At 34.4% G+C, this 22,019-nt stretch overlaps 2 protein-coding genes and 1 long non-coding RNA gene across 11 annotated transcripts in view; 2 read left to right on the top strand and 1 right to left on the bottom strand.

Annotated features, from left to right (window-relative positions):
• Positions 1 to 11,370, top strand: part of LOC105341392 (uncharacterized) — a 32,687-nt gene extending 21,317 nt beyond the window's left edge. For 3 of the 8 annotated variants that reach the window (XM_066083724.1, XM_066083725.1, XM_011447908.4), the window contains exon 3: positions 5,597 to 11,370. In XM_066083724.1, coding sequence (XP_065939796.1) covers positions 5,623 to 9,753 — 4,131 coding nt within the window. In that variant the 5' untranslated portion in view covers positions 5,597 to 5,622 and the 3' untranslated portion in view covers positions 9,754 to 11,370. Of the gene's footprint in view, positions 1 to 193; positions 320 to 1,932; positions 2,079 to 2,374; positions 2,629 to 2,679; positions 3,138 to 5,468; positions 5,490 to 5,596 lie in introns of those variants that run through there. The other 5 variants (XM_011447911.4, XM_011447910.4, XM_011447912.4 and 2 more) reach the window with 5 other exon arrangements.
• Positions 11,371 to 17,074: 5,704 nt separating this feature from the next.
• Positions 17,075 to 22,019, top strand: part of LOC105341391 (uncharacterized) — a 25,993-nt gene continuing 21,048 nt past the window's right edge. For both annotated transcript variants that reach the window (XM_034464336.2, XM_034464520.2), the window contains exon 1: positions 17,075 to 17,207. In XM_034464336.2, the coding sequence (XP_034320227.2) occupies positions 17,206 to 17,207 (2 nt within the window). In that variant the 5' untranslated portion in view covers positions 17,075 to 17,205. The remainder of the gene's footprint in view (positions 17,208 to 22,019) is intronic.
• Positions 20,229 to 22,019, bottom strand: part of LOC136275242 (uncharacterized) — a 2,633-nt gene continuing 842 nt past the window's right edge. The window contains exons 2-4 of the long non-coding RNA XR_010713765.1: positions 21,711 to 21,948; positions 20,789 to 20,900; positions 20,229 to 20,464 (exon numbers count right to left, since the gene is read on the bottom strand). This is a non-coding gene — a long non-coding RNA (uncharacterized lncRNA). The remainder of the gene's footprint in view (positions 20,465 to 20,788; positions 20,901 to 21,710; positions 21,949 to 22,019) is intronic.

The following is a 22,019-nucleotide window of genomic DNA, read 5'->3' as shown; positions in this document are numbered from 1 at the left end:
ACAGTGCGAAATAGGCCGAGTTTTTGAAAGAGAATGATTTTTAAATGCCATTTTGTGCCTTGAGCAGTTCAAACAAAAGAGGCCAATATTTCCTATTTATCAAAGGCTGAATGCCTGACTATTTTTTTTTTCTTCTCCCATCTCTCTCGTTATTGACATAACAGCAATGTCAAGGTAAAGAGAAGTGGTTTTTTGCCGCCAAAAAAATTCCCATTGAACCTGTTGTAAAGCGTATCAACCCATCACTATTCCAACAATATAGAAATGAGTCAGGACAGTAAAAGTCAGAAGTCATAAGCCCTGTGCCATTGCTGAGCAGGTCAGTAAACTTGTCAAGGATTATTTTAGTCAGTTTATTCTTTATTTAATGCTTTTACGAGGTTTTAAAAGGTTCAAAGGTCATATTACTGGGAATGTTTAATGCATCGGTTGACTCTCTCTTTTGGACAAGTATTATAATAATATACTGGTATTTATGTTATAATGTTAGATGGTGGTTTTTTTATCTATTTTTCCTCCCAGATGTTGGGGAGAGAGAGAGAGAGAGAGAGAGAGGAGAGAGAGAGAGAGAGAGAGAGAGAGAGAGGGGGGGTATTGTATAGTTGTTCCTTTTAGGTTGGTAAAATTGTACATTGACTACTTGCAAAATTTACTAACAGTATGCAATAATAAATAATAAGACTTTGCATGTATTAGAGAATAGTGCATGGTTTTATTATGATGGTGTTTTATTAATTTTAGTTCCAGTTTCAAGATAGGGATGCATGCTATTCTAGCAAATTAAAATCACTGTAACAGTTTTGGAATAAACAATATGCCGGGCCTTGGGCCATGTTAAATTACAATGGTTGTTTGACGTCCTTGGTAGCTTTTGAACATCCTACACAAAGACACAGCTCTGTGGATAAAAACAGAATGGAGAGAGAAAATCCATATTTCATGGAGACAATAAAAATGTTTCTAGTCAATAAAGATTGATAGCCATGGTAGGGATCATTATATACAGGGTAATTTTTAGGAACATTTTGTGGTGTGTAGTATTTCTTGTCTGTTTCATTCATGTTTATGGATTATTTTAATGAACAGACAGTTGTTGATTTGTAATATAGAGGACAAACATTAAGCGCTTTGGAATTAGTGTAAACCTCATATTAAATTTAAAATGTCACAGTACATGTATTATATATTCAACGCTAGCTTGGATAAAATGATCTTTTAAAATTTAAATGTGACATTTCCAGATTTCCAAAGATTGATTATGAATTCATCACACCTGAGAGTTTATTGTCAGTTTTTTTGTACGTTAAATCGGTACCATCAAAGTGGGCTATTAATATAGATCCGGGACGACTGTTGTGGTAGGATAACCACTGATATTTCCTTTCAACGTACTCGTCACCAGTTTTCACAAAAGTGCACAAAGAAACATTTCCACGAATTTTAAAAGAGAATTTGTCATGTTCAGTGAAATTTTTTTTTATTTTTTATTTTTTTGAACCTGCATTGGTAATAGCAGTGAAAAAATGACTTAGCAAGTCAGGGCAAAAAATGTTTATGTAAAGTAATCAGTTGCTGATTCTTTGACTTGATCCTTGCAAGTTCCTTTTTCGGTGGTCTAAAACAGGTGCTTGGGTGCATCGTCTGCTGAATAGGATGACCGAGTTTAAAGGAATTTGTTTTGACTCTTTCTGCTGAATGCACACAATGAATAAAACAGGAGATCAGGATCATTATAACCCAAAGAGTGGGAAACCTGACACCAACAGTTCAGCCACCCTTTGCTGCACATAAATACTTTAAAGAATCCCCCTTTCTGCATTGAGAGCTGGCAGTCTCACTCTATTGATGGAGAGAGACCTTTGGCTCCCATAATCACGTGGTCTGATTATTTCTAAGTGCACATGAACACTGTATGAATAAGCTTTTGTCATGCTAAAGAATGAGAGAGAGGTTCAATGGCTATTGACCGTGACCTTCACTTGAATACAATAGTATCACAAGATATGGGGTCTCCTGGCCAGGATTGCATGGGTAAAAATAAACAACTCGGGCCGGAGTGCTCTCTGCGGAACAAAAAGGTAACATGATGTTTTATGTGTGAATGCAGCGAATTATTTTTGTTTTATTTTTTATTGCATTCTTGCCAGAATTCCATTTTAAAGTCGTGACAGAATTTAAGTAGTGTGGCATTATTACTGGTATTAAGGAAGCTAAGGCATTGCTAAAGTAATGAAGACACTTGCCAGCGAGATTAGATGGAAATAAATTCTAATAACTTGTATGTATGATTGAAGAGCCTCTAGGGGAAGACTTGAAGAATGTTCTGTAATTTTATGTATCTCCCAAGTGTTTGGGAAGAACACGTAGAGAGTGTTACCTTTACCTTGGTTTAAGGGGGTTTAAATGTTGGCTCTGGTATGGAAATAATACATCTTTGTCTGTGAATTAACTGACGTAATGTGGCATTCTAAATATGGAAGGAAAAAGTAATAGCTCGGGGCCACAAGTCTGAAAAAAGAAAGAAATGAGTTTTAATTAAGACATTGGTGTTTGACTTCATTGGTGGCATAAAGGTGGTAGGAGACGCACGTCAGATAAGTGCGCGTTTCCAATTGACAAAGCTGTACGGTACGTTTCAATTTATTTGTCGGGATTTCTAATGTGTTGTTTACCTGAATTTATTTTTTTTTACTGTGTGTGAAATGGAATTTGGTGATTTGCAATGGAAAATCATCTTCATGCTTTGATTGTTATGGAAATTAAGTTTTCTGGTCCGAGAACATAAATTTCAACGGAATTATACCTGTGTGACTTTTCTTGTCTCAGGCTCTCTCCCTGCCGGCTCAAGTGAACTAACACTAAATCTATTTTTATCTGCAGGAAATACTGAAAGAGATTGTTCATTGGTTATGTCATGTTACAGTAAACCAGAGATATTGTGTGCCGGAGAGCTATTTAGATAACAAATAGTTGGAGTGGCATATTTTTAAATCTGTAGGTGAAGGCCTCCTAGTGAATGTGAAGGCAATCGTTTTAGTGTCTGCAGTCCTCCATTCCATTTGGGAGACGTGTATTCGTGGTTGTTTGTCAGGATTAATCACCTTCCATTGAAAGAGCTCTTTGTCATGAAGTGGATGGTAATTTCATCTTTATATTCTGGAAATTTTAAGGATTTTTTTTTTTTTGTGTGTGTTTGAGATTTTACCATTCTTATTTACCATATACGGTCAAAATAGAACTTATTCTGTGATATGACTGATCATAAGATTGGATTATAAAAGGGTTTTTTATTGGTGCCTTTTAATTTGATTGATTTTCCCTCTGAATTATTTAGTGATAACTGAAATGACAAGAAAATATGTAACACCCTCTTGATAAATAGGTTTGGAAGGAAATTGGGAGGGGGGGGGGTTAAAGGAAGGAGAGTACAGGTTTGTGTTACTGTGTTATATTTTCAGGCAGATCAAAGACTATCTAAATTTTATAAGATAATTCTGAGTGTCTCTCTTAGATTAAAAATCTGGATTTGAGGCATGGGTGTAAATTCTCTTGAACCTTTTAGACTGTAATCTATCATGTCCTTGACCTGAATACATAGTATCATGCAAGATGTCAAGGTCACTGCTTACTAGTGCTCAAGTCCCCAAATGTACTCAAAGTACTTTAGCTTTATCAGTCATATTGTAAAAGGGAAGTGTGTGACATTGAGTAGAACATGTAAGTGGTGGTGCAACCCTTTATATACAAATATATCAGAATATGATGTTGTAGCCCTTCATATACATGTATATCAGAATAGCTTGGTATGTCTCTTCAAATTTCAGACATAATTTACATTTCAGAAAATACCAAATCAAATCAAACAAAATGATTTTTAAAATAAAACATCAAGTTTGAATTGTTTTGATGTATTTGAGTTTGGGTTTGGTGGTTCCAACTGCCTAAGAAGATCCTTCATACTTGACTCTTATTTTTCTTGCACTTATTGATTGATCATTGATTTCAGAATAATGTTGTAATAGGATTTTGAATTCATGTTATGTCTGAAAATCTGGTCGGTGATAGTTTTAATGAGGAATCTTTTCAGTCTAATTTGCCATTTTTTTTTTTTTTATCTTTATTGGTTTCCTGAGATTGTAGCCCCTGGGTTATTCCAACATGACATAATGCAGAAATTCAGTGTGACATTTTATAAAGTTTGCCTGACATTTGTCAAGATTCGACTAACATATTTATACGATTGACGTCTCTAATTTTCTATATAGGTTTTAAGGTCACTTGCTATAGTTGAATATATTGATGTATATTTACATTTTCTGATGGATAAATTGCCTTCTACTCTTGTATTGATTGCACTAGTTTTTTGTTATTTTTTCCAACCCAATTGTTAGAGTGAAAGTCAGTGGAAGTCATTGATAAGTCGGACACTGTATATTTTGGTCTCAGATGGTAGTTGTTGTTTTATTTATACATATCGTTTAAATATTGACCCCAAAATGACCCCAGTACCTGACCCAGATGTTAATTTAAGGAGAAGTTGGAAATTTTTTTTCAGATTACAAAAATATACTTGTTCTAGTTGACTGGTATCTGCATCTAATAAAATAAATGGAGGCTCTCTAGATTTGAAGATTAAGCAATCATTTATAATGACGTTTGGTTTTCTACCTGTAGATTTAGGTTGGATCTCTGTTGTTCTGGAAGATGACATATAGAGTAAAGAAGGCCACAGGGGCATTCACGGCTATAAATGCATGAACCATGTTAAAATCGTACTACTTTTAGGAAGACATTAATATTGAAAATTTACTTTTAAAAAAATTTATAAAGATGAATTTCTAATATTTCCTCCTAACGTTGTCAAGTTCTTCAGTACTCTCTGTCAGAATTTGTCTTGCAAGGTATTTTATGCATTTTAATTGCAATACAACCCATATGGACAATTTGTAATATAAAGTGTACTTTTTAGGGAATTTGATGTCCTGTGAAAAGCAGAGAAATTTCTTGAGTCATATTTTATTGTGTTCCAATTATCAGAAGCTAAATTTTCTGCAATTAAAATTGAAACATTTATTCAGTACAATATTTTTCATTATCAGGTAATATTTTAATACAAAAGTACAGTATCAAGTGCTATCAACTAACAATTCTGTACGTGATAATCCAGCTATTGTTGTCTTATGTCACGTACTTATGAATGATAATAATGGGAGTCATTTTTATCCATCTGGGAATTTACACTCTTAAGTTTTAAATTGCATGTCACTTGAATTTGTGAGGTTTGTGAGGAAGTGTGATCCAATTTTAAGAAGAGTCTACTACATTCTCTTCCACACCTCCCATTGATAGATACTTATGTCTGACCAAGCCACAAAATTGGAGAGGAAAAAATAGTTAAGTCTCAACAGCTGACTCATTTATCACGTAAAATTGTACCAGTACTTTGCTTTGGAGGATGAATAAGGAAAACAACTGAAATTTGAAGAAGTGTACTGTTTAAAATGATAATGAAAAATATTTATAGTTACTGGTAATTTGTTCAAGGACTCTTTATTGGGCAGTTATTAATGTATGTTTTGATATTATGTATTTCCAGATATAATGCTGACCTGATCTAATCTGATGGGTAACCACATGATCACTCCCACAGAAGAAGATAGCCCTGATCACATCAAGATGAATCCTTCGGGGGCCCCACCCAGCTCCAAGGTGGCCACCGATTCGTCCTGCATCAAGGAGAAGCTGGACACATTGATTGAAGGCTACCTGAAATCTCCGGACATGAATAAAGGAGAGAGTCAGTCGTCTAGCGACGGGAACAATAAGCAGGGGTTCCTGATTGACCAGAGTCTACTGAAAACGGTACAAAATAAAGTAGAGAACAATAACGAGATTGTGACGAATGGAACACGGGAGAGCGAGAAATCGGGCTCTCCGAAAAGGGATTCCAGTCACGGAAATTCATCTCCTCCAAAAACCGAGGAAATTCAGACTAAGGCTGGGTCATCTGCTGATGGAGCAGGGTCCAATGTGGCTTCGTTTGAGACTATGATTGAACGGGCATTAAAGGATTCCATGACGAATGTCGAGGATAACAGTGAAAAGACACGAATATTAGAAATGTGTGAAGAGGAACATAAAGCTCTAAAGAATAGTGAAAAGGGTGAAAGTGTCAGTGATAAAGCTAGTGATGACATGAGTCTTTCCAAGAAGAATGTGATGTTTCTGAAGGATCACATTGAGCGTGTTTTAGAGAAAAACTTTCCTAATGTCGGGAGTAAGAAGGAGGACACAAATGAGGACTCAAAGACCTCAGTGAAAACAAAATCCAAACCTCCAGTGGCACTTACTCCTGGACTAACGTTGGAACAACACATGCAAAAGCTTATCGACGAGCACCTCAGTAAAGACAGTGCATCATCCGACTCTCCGCCCCTCTCAAAGTTAGTAAATTCTAGCCAGAGCTTGGGAGATGTGAAGAAGAACACTGTGACTACATCAAGTGGTGGGTACGACTCCACTGAAAGCTCAAAGAACAAAGTGCTCAATGCTGTGAGTAAAGCCCCACAGACAAACAGCCAGTCACCCACTCCTACCAAGTCCAAATGTCACAGCGTCGAGACTGTGGTGGATCGGATCATCAAGAAAGCTGTAAACGATAGCTTTCCCCCTCAGAAATCACAGACATACCCTAAAGACCAGAAGTGGAAGAGTTTACAAGAGGAGATGTATAGTGAGTGTGAACCGGAGCAGCCCCGGAAATGTGACTCAGTGGGTTATTCAAACAGTGTCGAGGAAATTCGGACAGATAGAATGAAAAATCAGGAAATGAAACATTCGTATCAACAAAAGGTGCTAAATTCTGGGAAAGGGAATAATCATGTAGAAATGTATCATGCTGCCTCACAGCCTCCATACTTCTATCCCCCATATCTGAAACCGAATTCACAGTATCCCACACCCTATAAACAAAATACAAAATATGATAATAAATTGGAACCTTACTCAAATTATCTTGGATATCCACTTAAGAATGGTGAGAAAAGTGGAAGACCAGTGTCAAATAGTGAAAGTCCTCAAAGGAACAGAATGGATATGAGTTCTCATCCCTCACCTCATCACATGCACGACATGCACATGATGCCGCAGTATCCACAAATGGATAAATCTAAATATCCTCATCCAACTCCTATGCGTTATCCATCGAAACCTATGGAGGATTTATCCCAAGGAAGCATCCCTTCAGCCATGGCACCGGGACCTTTACCAGCACAACGATATTGTCATCCAAATTCTCATTTCCGGATGCCACAGCTTTACCCCAACAACCCTCCCATACCTTCACCAAGAGAATATTTCAGCAACTCAACAAACACAAAAGACCATCTCTTGGTGCCTGGTAATAGGAACTCCATTTCGAAGTCTCCAGTGTTGCCCAACTCCTCTCCAAATCATCTCCCTCCATCATCCCCACGAAGTCCTAGACAGGCTAGTCCTTCTGTCTACCAGCCTGTTAAACCAGAGGCCAAGCAAGTCTGGCAAAGACAAGATCTCTCTCCATCCAGTCAAAGTAACTCGCGAAAACGTGAAGCATCGGGGTTGGATTTGTCAGTAAAGCAGCCATCTCCATCAGGAAATGAGGAACAGCCTCTGGACCTCACTTGTAAGAAACCCAAAGCCTCCCCGTCTCATCCAAATCCAGCATATTCCTCTGGGGTGGCTTATCCGCCGCAAATGGATAAACAACATGATATTTCCAAAAGTATTCACATCAGTCAGCTACAAAACAGCATGGACAAATTCTGTCAGCCAGCAACCGCTAGTGTAGACATATCTATGAATAGAATGCCACCAAACATGAAAGTACATGAACATTATCCTCCATCTTTGATGGCAAATCATTCACAGTGGTCTAATGTTTCACGCTCTGGAAGCAAAAACAACAATCCACCCATGATGCCAAATCCTGGGCAAGAAAGACTAGAGGTTGTCAGACCCCATCCAGTACATCAGCAGCATTTACCTCGAATGCCTATCAGGCCTCCCATTCCTTCTCCTCATCATCATCTTCCTCAAGAGGCTCCGGAATCTCCCTCAGATGCTACCTCCTCGGGCATCAAGAGATCAGCCAGTGTGTCCAGGCATGAGCCCATTCAGAACATTATTGGAAACCACTCTCCCAACGACATCCTATATCTCATCTGTAGATTGTGTAATCAAACGTACGGAAGCCCTTATGGGTTTAGAAAACATTTTCGCAACCAGCATGGATTTGAACCAAGATCAGAGCACACAATCGTACAGACTATATCCGGTACGAAGGCCTTACAATCACCTGCTATTGGACCTCATTTTGAGATGCAAGGAATGAACCAGATGGTAGTTCCTTCTCATCTTTCTCCAAACCCGAAAAGTAGGAGTCCAAGAGAGTACAACATATCCCATAGTAGTTCATCCAACAGCTATGAAAGACCTCCAAGTGCCATGAGTATCAGACATGGTGTTGGGAATTATGGTTATTCACCTACAGGCAATGAAATACGGCGGCCAGAGAGTATGCCGAATACCATTCCACAAGTCACTCCAGCTAGTGAGAGCTCTGCGCTTGACCCTCAGCGTCTACTCAAACCTGAGGAAAAATCAGAACAACAAACCAGTCCCAAGTATTTAGAGTGCCATGAATGCGGACAGACATTTCAGCTCAATGATTTTGGATCTTACAAAAGACATTGTCGTACTCATGGAAACCCCAGGTTGGATCCCTTCACTGGTGGGATAACAGACAACTCTGTTCCTCTGCATCCATCAGAGGAACAGTACAAGACATTATCCAATGGTAAATCTAGCTGTAAGGATGGAGAAGTTATGATAGAGGTTTATGTATGTAAGTACTGTACATATACAAGTAAAGTGAGCAATATTCTAGAGGAACACATCTCCAGACAGCATCCAGATAAACCGAAGAAGCTTATCTGTATTCTTTGTAATGGAAAGTTTCATCTCTATGATCAATTCAAAATTCACATGGAGAAAATGCATAATCTGACTGCTCCCAGTTACTCCCAATTTAAATGTCCTGAGACTTCCATTGAAAAGGAGGGAAAAATTTTTGTCAAGCAAGGAAAGGATGGGAGAATTGATCCAGAATCAGTGAATATTCCAAGCGACCTGGATAAGAGTTATAAAGCTATACCAACATCTCAGATCATGAAGATGTCTGCTGACAATGCAGTGACATCTGCTAGTCCTGACAGTAGCTGTGATCCAATCGCATCCTCTCAGGCCGACAGCCAGACAACAGCCAGCGTCACTACTTCCCAGAGTTCTCCTTCAGAGGTGAAGTCATCAACTCAACAGTCCCAACCACCTGTCGTCTCCAGACGAGCAAGTTGTGACTCGGAATCAGATAAATCAGTAGACTGCTCAGAAATGAAATACCTTCACAAGAAATTCAAAAGGAAAGCTTTCTCATCAGAGAAAAATGAAAGTAACGATGTTAAGAAAGTGAAATTGTCCTCTAGTGTAGATAGTCCCTGTTCAAATTCTTGTACAAGTTTGGAGTCAGACTCAAACTCAGTTCAAATGGCTGAAGACTCAGAAAATCAAAGGACTGATAAGTCCTTGAACAAAGGGAAGATTGACAGTGGAAGTGGTGAGGAGCTGAATCAGAGTGAGGCTAGACATCATCTTCCATATGTATGGGACAGAATTACTCGCAGTCAAGTGGGGAAGACGGTAAAACCAGCAAAATGAATAGATGGTTTCTGTGTATAATTGTGTGCGTGTGACTTCATGAAATTAAAAAAATAACTCGAACATGCCAAGGAAAAATTACTAACTGCTGAACAAGGTGCTACAAGGATGTTCGGACATTTCCAAGTTGTGAAAGGAAAGATAACTCAGATTTTGTGTTCAGTTTGCTCATAGCTGCATCCCAGTGATTCATCATTCAGAGGACGGTGTGTTTGTACAAGTGTTTTTTTTTTATTTGCTGATCAAAGGACATCAATTTTTCTGTGAAAAAAAGCAACATAAAATTAATTTTTTCATTAGGGTGAAAACTGATTGGTCACGCTTATGTAAATTCAGTGAATCTGTTGTGTGACTGCATTGTTCTTGTGTTGTGATGTCTGGAAATCAACTAACCCAAACAATTTACTAGTATATTTTGTTAAGAGCTTTGTAACCGATTGAACTAGCTCTATCCAAATTACTCAAATCAAGGAATTAGCAGGCAATAAACGATGATGGTAATATGAATGCAATAAAAATCAAAACTTTTGTAATTTGTATCTTACATCTTTAAAAGAACATTCATTTAAAATTAAATCTCCTAATGCAAATGTTTTGGGGGGGAGGTAGGAGAGGGTTGGGGTCAAAAAATTTAACACAAGAGTTAAGTGTTAAACAGTTGTCTTTTCCGAGGTTTAATAAAGATAATTTCATACAATGAAAGTTTAAACTCTGAAGACACAAATCTGTAGATGCCATAATTTTTGTTGTGCTTTTATAGCCGTCCACTAAGTTTATCATTCTGCAGGCAGATTTTTTCCTCCAAGACTCTACCCCCTTTGCATTTTTTAGCAGCTCAGCTGTTGGCTGCAGTGTTTAACACACTCATTATAGTTTCTTGTGTGAATTACCGGTAAGCATCCCACAATGCAATGCTGTATTGCTTGTATTCCTCCATTGTTAGTTGATGAGTTTTTGTGCATTTTATTTCATAGCCACCATTTAATGGTGATTTTGACATACATTTATAAAGTTTTGAGGTCTGTTGTAGATGATGTTTTGTTTTAACATGCATGTACATCATAACATGTATATGCCAGGAATGTTGATTTTATATTAACTGATTAGTTAGGTATAATGATAGTTTAGTTATGTCAGAAATATACCAATTAAGTTTTACGAAAGCTACTGCCTTTTTGTTTTATACCGAATGCATACTGTTTAGAATCTGAATTAAAGTTTTGATTTTGTTAATGTCTCTTAGCATAATAGGTATGAGTGTGTGTGACCACACTGGTGTTCCAATTCATTGTCTGCAGTAAAAGAAAACATCCTGTTGTCTGTTCAGCATTTAGTGGTGTCTTTGTACCAATACTCTAACTGATATCAGTGATATTTTTTTTTCTATACATCAGGGACAAATCTTTCGTTCTGAAAACAGACCTCTAATCAAATGGTAGTCATGTATAAAAGTGCCGACATTTGTGATACAAATATCATTTTAACATCTTCACACTTTGTACTCGATATTCGAGAGGTAGTTTTTCTGTTCAATGAATTTGGTGTCTCTTTCCAGCCGTCATTTGTTAATTATTGTGTATTTACAATCTATCATAGATTAATGTGTACCGGTAAAAATCAAAGATCATGTTGTCAGAAACAAAACTGTACAAAGGAAATTCTATTTGAGGCATTTTAGAAATATTTTTCATGACATCTTGTAGCATTGTCTTTTTAGTTATTAATTACTAGTCATGATTATATTTTAAATGAACAGATTTTATGTAATGATTTCTGTGTAGAGGTTTTCCTTGCCAAACATATACTGCAGAAATGTTACCCTTTTGTTAATAAACATTTTAAAGAAGTAAAGTGTCAAACCTTGAAAAAGTCTTTGTGTTTTTACTTTCCATTTCTTTCATCTGATATTAATTTTTGAACAATGGAAGCAGTTCTTTGATCATTTCACTGATTCCGACTATATACTAAACAAGTGAATTTAGATTATAGGTGTTATTTTCAATTTATTTGAACAATAAGAATTTTTTTATGGTTCATGTGGATAAAAAACACTCTAGTAGTGAAATTTGATTAAACATATTTTATTGAATTCAAATGGATTGGGTTACAGGTATAACCTTATGTTAACCCTCTCCAAAATACAATCAAGTAGATGTGATATCAAGTATTTCTATAGAATATAGTATGAAGGTAATACAGGGTAATGTTATTGATATTTGGTGTATGTAAGACTAGGAATAATTGATTATAAAATAATTTTCTTAACTTTTATCATATACAAATTGCAAGACAATTTGTTATGCCTCTTTGAAGAAGGGAGGCCATATTGTTTTGCTGCTGTCTGTCGGCCAGTCCACCAACAATTTCAGTTCATTTTCTTTGCAGAGGTTGCATGAAATTTGGTATACAGATTTATCATAATTTCATTTCAATGCTTTATTGACATCAACATGTTGGCATACAGTCAAAATGAAATCAAATGACAGACAAAAGAAAATTATAACATAAACGCTACAGCATGCAAGACAGTTTTATACAATACTTCATAGTCCCTGGAACTGTTTTCTCTGCATAAAACATTTATCCAAGTAGACGTTTTGTAGTATTATAATCACATGGGTTAACAATTTCTTTTATGGGATCAATACCACAGTACAATTTATCATTGAAAATATCACAATAATGAAATCGAAGATAGTCATACACAGAACAGTAAAGTACAAAATGTTTTTCATTTTCGACATAATAATATCTAAGTTCGATCTTTGGGTACGATAGAGCAATTCTCGTCAGAGTTATGCCCCTTGGATGAAGAAAAATTCCAATTATTTGCGGTTTCCATTTTCTTCGCAGAGGTTGCACATTTTGAACTCAAAAGCACTATTGAAACTTAATAGGCTAAGACACTACATCAAAATTATGGAGTACTTACAGTCGGATAGTTCATTTGACTTTTGTTTAGTGTCATGGATAGTGATTGCAGTAAGACAAAATGCTCTCAATAATACAATATACTTACAATACACTTAAGTATTATTAATGATATAAGTTTTTAGTTATATACCACAGGAGTGGTCTTTATAGATTACACTGGTTCTCTTTATTATAACAACAAATACTTTGTATGGCGTCTGTCTGGTTTAAATGTACACGATGATGTTAACATCACGTTTTGGAGTGATTTTCTCTAGAAACACATGGTTAATTTCAACCAAACATGGTACGACTGACAAGAAACCTTTTGTAAAAGTTTAATTATATTCACACAATATTAATACACTGGGTTAATTACGCACTGTACACACCTAATTGGTGAGTAAAAAAAAGGGCAAAAGCTATCTTCTAATTGTTCCAAAAGGTGCTTAATTAATTAGGTTTGAGCCTTTGTCAAAGTAGCAGTGAGTGTTTTAAACGATGGCTTTCTAAAGACGATAGAAATAAATTCATTTATTTATATTTGTAGACTACAATTAGATTGTGGAGGATAGATGATTCACATTTGAGAAATATAGTGAAAACACGTCATAATTTTTTTCATTTTTAATATTCTTTGGGGAAAAAATGGTTTCCATGATAAAAAAATATCAGCTTTTTTTCCCAACGATTGGTCAATATAATAAATAATTACAATTTGTACCGGTGGATCATGGTAATATCGGTTCAAAATGTATGCCCGAATCGTAAGTGAGAATTAATAGTACTCAATATCTTATACACGAATATACATATATACGATGAGTAACTTGATGTGGTATGGGAATATTGGGGCTTCATTTTTCAGTCCTGTTTGTGAACCACCAATAACAAACTATTCAAAGATGTTTATTTTCAAGTTTGTTTTAGAATGGTCCAGAGGTTTAGAAGAAGGATGGATCGAACAAGTAAAATCAAACGTTTACAGAATGGACAAATTGGGATCACAAAAACCCACTTGAGAATTGAGCTCAGGTGGCCTAAAAATATCAAAGGGGTTCATATAATCATATCAAATATTATCTTGCTCTTTAAAATTGTGTCATAATTGTTATTTGTACATATCAAGCGGTTATCTGAACCCCACCAGAGTCCATTTTGAAACTGGTTGAATAAAAATTATACATGTACTTATTATTTTTAGTTATTAATTTTTTGTCAATACATGGTACTTATAGGGACATGTTCCGCATGCTGGACACTATCTGTCTCTCTAAATCTGTACATCTTCAAAAATTTTCCTTTATGTAAAGCCATCATGACTTGCTATTTTTTTTCGACCTCGGAAGCAATGATTTTTGGTGGGCGATGTGACCTATGGGTTTCTTTCTGTAGCCCCCCCCCCTCCAACACACACACACACACACACCCTCCCCGAAAAAAAAACCCACAAAAACCAAAACAACCCAAAACATGCAAAGAAGAATAACTCTTCACAATTACAAAATAGTCATTATTTAAAAGTATTTAATTGACCATAAATGACATATACGAAAGACGAATAGGGCCACTTAAACAAAATATTTTTATCTCGTAATTACGAGATAAGATCTCGTAATTACGAGTTAATCATCTCGTTATTACGAGAAAAGATCTCGTAATTACGAGAAAAGATCTCGTTATTACGAGTTAATTATCTCGTTATAACGATTTAATTATCTCGTTATTACGAGATCTTTTCTCGTAATTACGAGAAAAGATCTCGTTATTACGAGAAAAGATCTCGTAATTACGAGAAAAAATCTCGTTATTACGAGAAAAGATCTCGTTATTACGAGTTAATTATCTCGTTATTACGAGAAAAGATCTATTTAAAATGTTGCGTTTCATTATTCTAATCTTTTTATGTAAAGTGTATGAACTACTGCAATGTCTATTTATATATACATACTTAGCATAATCATCGTTTAAAAGCGTAAGCATAATTTGATATAAAATCGGATCAAACAGTTTTAAAGAAATTTCAGAAGAAGTAGCAAAGCAGATTGATTAATAAATTCATCGAACTGTTTATCAATAATTAAGAAGGATACGTGTAATTTGTTTTCAGACTCCAAAATGTTAGAATACAAAATCAATTATTTTCAATATACATGTAGGTTGTGTATAAACATATAAAACACAAAATCGGGTAAATCGTGTATATCCATATCCATGACTGAAACTATAAATTAAGTCATTAAAGTTATCTGTAACTTTTACGACTATAGGACTACCTGGTATTTACTTCGTAGTGGGATTATAATATATATAAGTTAAATAGTAAAATTACATGAAGTTCTTTTCTTTTATTCATATAAGATAAAATGTCAAATCCAATAATTGATATGTAGAAATTAATGAAAAATGATCGTGGTTATTTTTAAATATTAATCAAAATTGAATCAACGTTTCTTGAATAATAAAGACTGAAAGGGTGATCCAGTCGAATTCTTTTCAGAAACGCACCATTTTATGTAGATCTTTTCTCGAACTAACGAGATCTTTTCTCGAACTAACGAGAAAAATATCTCGTAATAACGAGATCTTTTCTCGTAATAACGAGATAATTAACTCGTAATAACGAGATCTTTTCTCATTACGAGATCTTTTCTCGTAATTACGAGATAATTTACTCGTAATAACGAGATCTTTTCTCGTAATTACGAGATAATTTACTCGTAATAACGAGATCTTTTCTCGTAATTACGAGATAAAATATTTTTTTATGTGGCCCTATTCGGCTTTCGTACATATATCATGTGTCCGATACTCGGATCCAGGAATATTTGTCCACACTTTCCCCCTCTCAATAAAAATAAAATGAAAGTGAAACTATTCCAGAAGCTAAATCGAAACCTTGACTCATTTCTTATTGATGTGCTTTTTTTGTAACCCCATAAACATGTACTTATAATTTTTCCCAAACTTATGATATATATATATATATATATATATATATATATATATATATATATATATATATATATATATATATATATATATATATATATATATATATATGTGATCCGGTTAGATGTAATTATAAAGTTTACATCACATTGTGTTGTGGAGGTTTCAAAAACTTTCGTTTAATGCGAAAAATTTATTTTGTAAGTTCGTGATTCATGTTTTGTTTTTGTTTGTTTACAAGTTTGTTAGCTGGTTCGTCGTAGATGTAAATAGATAAAACATCATACGTGAAAGTTTTTGGAAAATTGTATATGTGCTATGCGGTTGTCATATTTACAGGATATAGTACTAAAAGTAATTCAAATGTCGCTGGTTCGAGCCCTGCTGAATCACTTGATGTGGGTGTTAAGTCTTCAGATAAAGCACTTTATCTGCATTGTCCCAGTCCGTCCGGCTGCAGTGGGTTAAGCCTAAACTGTGATGGACTGGTGTCCCATCCAGGGGGAGTCAATGACTCTCATCCGCTTAGCACCCGAGGAAACCGGAGATAAGCTTCAACTCGGCCCTACGAGCCTCATGATTCGGATAAAGCTGAATCTAACCGTCCGGTAGACAGTAAGAATGAATGTTAACTTTATCTCTAGATAAAGAAACTAACATTTAGAGATACATACATGTACATATGGTCACTACTGCATAGTATGTATTTCAATTTCGTTATTTCAAATGACTGATAAAGATGTGTGCGCAAGCATATTTCGACTTAAGAATTTGAAAAACTGCATGTCTGTTAATTTCTTTTATGACATAAAAAAATCTCTCTCATATTAAAAAAAAATAAGAGCAAGTCAAGAAGTTTAATAATATGAATTCAAGATCCCCCATCAAAACAATATGATGAAATGACAACTTACAGATTCATATTTAACCAATCTGATTTGATAGTTAACATTCTAAAGCATTGTGCTATGCTGTTATGTAAGAATTGTGGTATAGAACAAATAGATTACTTGTTGGTTTATTGTTTTAACTTTATTTCGGAACCATCTAAAAAAATCCATATCAGTTGTCCAAGAGAGGTAACTCGTGTAGGTTTATATATTATTAGAAACGACTGCGCTGAAATGAAGAATAGTTCCATTTTTCTGTATTTATGATTTTAAAGATTTTTTAAAGTAGTGTTTTTGAACTATATAGAATAGTTTTAGAAGTTAATAGAATTTGATAAGTGGTTATTTATTTATGTAATTTTTTTGTTTTGGGGGGGGGGGGGGGATTGATATCAATAGGCCTAACATTTTGAATCAGACGCACAGAAGGTTGGCTTAATATATATATATTTTAAATTATAAGCTAAATACCTAATGATATAGGCATATAAGCAAACTTTGATTGTTTTTCGAAATAATTGTTTCGCGCGCTTTTGAATGTAAAGCGCTTCCGGAATTCTACTGTTGCTAAAATTACGTCACTTGGTGGATTTCACCGCCATCTTTAAAATAGTTCAGGAGGTCGAGGAACACCTGAACATGCGAAAGTGATCAAATAAAACCAAAGCAGAGAAACTAAGAGCGGTAGAACCCCCAAATGTAAGTATTTGTTGATATTTCATTGCAAAACATAGAACTTTCTTTCTGTAACAATAGTTTGAGAAGTCTTCTGAATTGACCCGGGCCAAGACGAGTAACGTTAGCACCGCGCCGTAGGTCAATGCAGAGGGAGAACTGTGTTACCCGTTCTGTCTACGAAATAATGTGTATAGATTTGATAAATCAAACATGGCTGTGAGACTGCTAGTTATTTTTTTATGACAGTATTTTGTGTTATTAATGGAATTAAGTATTTTGACATTTGGAAGTTGATCTAAGGGAAATAACTCTTTAACTTTTTAAATCAGACGGAATAAAGAAAGCAAAAAAAATATATATAAAATTGTTAGTTTGCTAGATTCAAAGTGACACATGTGTCTTATTTTTTTTATATTTTAGTTATTACTTGTAGAAGAAATAAAAACCAAATATTTCAACTTGACTTTGTAAAATAAGATTTTTTTCTGAATATACTTACAAAAAAATCACATCCGTATAACGACTAAATAGAGTTGGTTTATTGTATTATTTAAGACAGAGCATTATGTTTAAATCGAAATATTTTAAGGAAAAATCTACAGTTAAACAAAGATTACTGTTTAAACCTTCTTTTGTCTTTAAACTGTTAAAATTAGTTTGATCACAATAATTAACAGTCCCAGTTATTGGTTTTAATGCTAGTGTTTAAATCAGATTTTACACCTTTTGTTTATTCCTTATTTGAAAGACTGTGTGAGAAGTTATTACAAATATTTTAAAGTTAAAATTTATTTAGATGGAATTCTCTGTTAAGTTGTCAGACTATGATTTTTTAAAAAGTTTAGTAAACTGTACATTACTAACAAAAAGTTTCCTGTAATGTTTTGTAAAAGTTGATTGCTAGCATTAATATTTTGGTTCCATTTGAAGAATTACATTGTGCATAACAACAATGTTGTTTTCTGTCATACAGAAATATTTTTCAACTTTATTCTACTGTGTAAATTGCATTCTATTAAACTGTCAGTTATTCATGTCTTAATATTGTTAGGAATTTCTTTTCATTTGGCTTTTTATTTGTGTGTGCTCATGAAAATTGGGAATCAAATTCTTATTTTACTTGTGTTCCCCAGCTGTCTTTTTATCTTTCTGCTAAATTTTCGGACATCACAAGAAAGAGACTTATAATTGTTGTTCATGCAGGGTAGAATTCAAAGTTTATATCACTAAAGGGTCATTGTAAGACCTCAAAATTAAATTTGTTTCATTTGGAATTAGTCATCATGTCTTCATCTAGTAGTGACTGCTACTTATTGTTTATTGTTCTTCAAACACATATTTTTAAAAGGGTTTCAGTTTCAATTTAATTTCACTTTAAAAATTTCATTGTAGAGTTAATTCATTGAATTTTGATAATATATTACAAGAGTCCAAAAGGAATAGTATTACTAAGGGATTTATGTCTGAAAGGTGAAATATCATTTTTACAATAATTTTAAACTGTTAAAAAGTCGTATCATGTTTGATATCATAACTACAAAATCCAAAATCAAGATATTACATCTAAAGAACTGTTAATACCAGATTGATTAGAAGTAATTCTTTGATGTCAATATATAGGGAATTGTGTTCAACTTTTTCTCAGTTGTGGTTTTTAATATTCATTGAACTATTGTCTGGATTTTAAGCCAATGTTAAAGAAAGTACTTTTGTGACCACTTGAGTCAAATAAAGTGCTTTGTGACAGAGTGAAAAATTCAGATTGAATTCATAAAGTGTACATAAAGTCTTATTTTTATGCACAAGACTATAAATAAAATAATTTCAAGAAGGATTACTTGGGTTCTATAACATGCATGAAAATAATCTCTGTTTAAAAACATATTCCGGAGAAAAGAGAGATTGTATGTTTCTTCCAAGACGGTAATCTGTTGTAAAAACTTATGTTGCTTCCATTCTCCAAATATTGCTTTTAACATTCTTCGTTTGTGAAGAGAAATCCCATTGTAAACAAGTTTATTCTGAAGTAGACTTATAATAAGTTTCATGCCCCCCTATTCTAATAACGCTGGAGTGTTCTGTGTTAGCTTATCAGGAATTTCTGAATAGAATGGAACTTTTTCCCCTTCTCTGAAAGCAAACACCCAGAAAGCATGTAGAGAAAGTATGATTATGTTATCAAAATTTGAAAAAGGGAAAAAAACAGAGTATTGTGTTTCATCGACTGCTGAAAACGCAGAGCTGGTTGTCTGCGCAAACATAATGAGCTTTTGTAAGCTTTTAACTTACTAAGTTATTACACACAGTGCTGTTTTTAAAAGATTTACTGATAAAGAAATCAATAGCAAATTTCAGGTGCTTAGACCTCTATAAAGTATGGTTATAAATCCAACTATATACACAGGTATATGAACAATTTCAGTAAAAAAAAGAAAGAAAGTTTTTTTCAACTAACTAATGCTCAATTTGTTATTATTAGATTTTACATTGCAAGTCTTATTAAGATTTTTATCTTGATAAAAATTTCAAAATAGACATACATGTATAGAGCCCATTATCAGAACATTTCCATTGTGAAACTTCAAGTATGTCAGTGCATAACTTTCATATTTATAAGCATTTATTTACCCTGTTCTTCCTATAGTCTTGCCTGCTTTGTATTAAACGTAGTTGATATTCATTATGTGTTACTGAATTGCTTGTGATACTTTACTGCTTTCCTGCAACCCTTTTTTGCACAGGTAATGTCCATCATAAATAATAGGAATTTTCACATAAGACTCCAGGAAGACTAGAAGAGATGCGCTGTGACGTTCATGTGTTTAGAGCTTCTCTACAAATGCATAAATTTGTCCTGAAATCTTAACGATGTTAAAAGAAATAACAGCAATTAGTTTCTCAGCAATCATTTACCAAACTTTTTTTTTATTTTCATGATTAAACAGTTTATGTTGCAAAACTTGTCATAAATCTTACAGATATATGGTTAATTGCATTGTCAGAAGATTGTTTTAAATCTTTGCATCCTATCTTTTCTGCGAATCAGCCTGCATGTCCCTTATTGTACCTGAATATTAATGACTATGAATCATTTTCTTTTGCTGACTAAATTAGAAAATTCCTGGCATTTTTTAAACCCAGGCAAAACACAATAAAGTGGATTGGTGTTGATGGATTTGGCCATTGCTGGCTCTCTCCTGTGTTTATTCTAGAGCAGCGCTGCATGGACCTCTTAACGTGCTCCATATAATGAGAGGCAATTACGGGCTCAGACAGAGCTGGAAAGAAAAGTTTACCTGATTATGAAGTTTTGTATTTTTTTAATCATGGAACCAGCACAAGAGCAAATAGCGCTTATTTGTTTATAATTCAGTCAAGGAAAATCGGCAGGGGTATAATAGAAGATCATCTACCAAAAACCTGACTGAATTAAGATAATGGTTCCAAAAATGCCAAAAAGTTTACTTTTACTGGAGAAAGACACAGTTAGTAATGTTCCATATATCTTTGCTAGACCTTGCCTGTCGGCAGTGCTTGTTATCATTTTTATACAGGGAAATTACTGCAGTGTAAAATGGAGAAGTCAGTTTTATGTGTTTTACTTGTATGTTTCTCCCGGACTGTAGTCCCTCCATCAGTCTTTCCATGAAGAGGAATTTATTTCTTTGGACATCTGCTGCTTTCAATAAGTTGCATGAATTAGCCATCTTTCTTCTGACAAAAGATGCATTTATATATGTAAATGGATCTTTAATTTTATAGCAATTAATTGTTTTTCAGCTGCAACTTTTTATTTTCATAAATGCAACCACAAAAATTTCACCTTATTTATTATTACCCAGTACCAAATGTGCATAGTTTTAATGTTTTATTGAAGTTAAAAGTTGGTTTTTTTGTTTGGATTAATGCTACAATCAATATTGCACAGCCTTTTGAATTAATAATAATTTTCAATAATTGTTTTGCATCCAAGACATGTAACACTTACGCAACATATAACATATATATATTCCACACATATATTTCATTGTGTTGATGAATCATTTTGCATATGGTTGCTTGTAATATGAACCTGGACATTGTAGGCTATTATTTCATTCATTATTAGTTATAATCATGATATTATTTTTTTTTAATGTATATGCCCCCTGGGGGCCCTGAATTGGTGAATGAATGAATAATACATATGTATATAATTTACACAACATATCCCTCATATCTAAACAGTCAGCATTTTTCTAGTCAAAATTCAGAATTTGAAAAATCTCAATTGACTAATTTTTTTCCAAAAAAGAAATATGGTGCTGTCAATTCATGTCAGTAGAAAACAACTTTGTTTTTCTACTAGACTACAGTATCAGCGTTCTCATAGATAGGAAAAAACAACTAGCTAATTCCAGGCATTCTATAAAATGATAACATTTACATCCAGTTTACCCATTATCAGACATTACTGGGTAGAAATTGGTCTGGATTTGAAGTTAGCTTTGTCACATTGGAGCCCTTATCAGCTTCTCTATCTACCTAGCAATATTAGGTGGTGTACGATGGGATAAAGTCTGCAATCCTGTCGCTGATAGACCGGGTATAATCACACAGATTTCTCCAGCCCCTTGGGCACCCATAGTCTTGTTCAGTGGTCTAGATAGAGTTATCTCCCCTTGGTGATGTAGTTGCTGTCTTGTCCACTTCCTTTGCAGTGCCACCGATAATTTCCGCTGATTTCCTGACCCAGCCTCTACGGCTCAATTACAGCAGTGTCCTGGACCAGATTGAAGATGTAATTGAGAAAATTGATGTGTTGTTAAAAGATTGAACACTTTTTTATTAATA

This window comes from Magallana gigas, chromosome 5 (assembly GCF_963853765.1).
Source record: "Magallana gigas chromosome 5, xbMagGiga1.1, whole genome shotgun sequence".
Lineage (NCBI taxonomy): Eukaryota > Metazoa > Mollusca > Bivalvia > Ostreida > Ostreidae > Magallana > Magallana gigas.
This window is presented reverse-complemented; position numbering and strand designations above follow the sequence as displayed.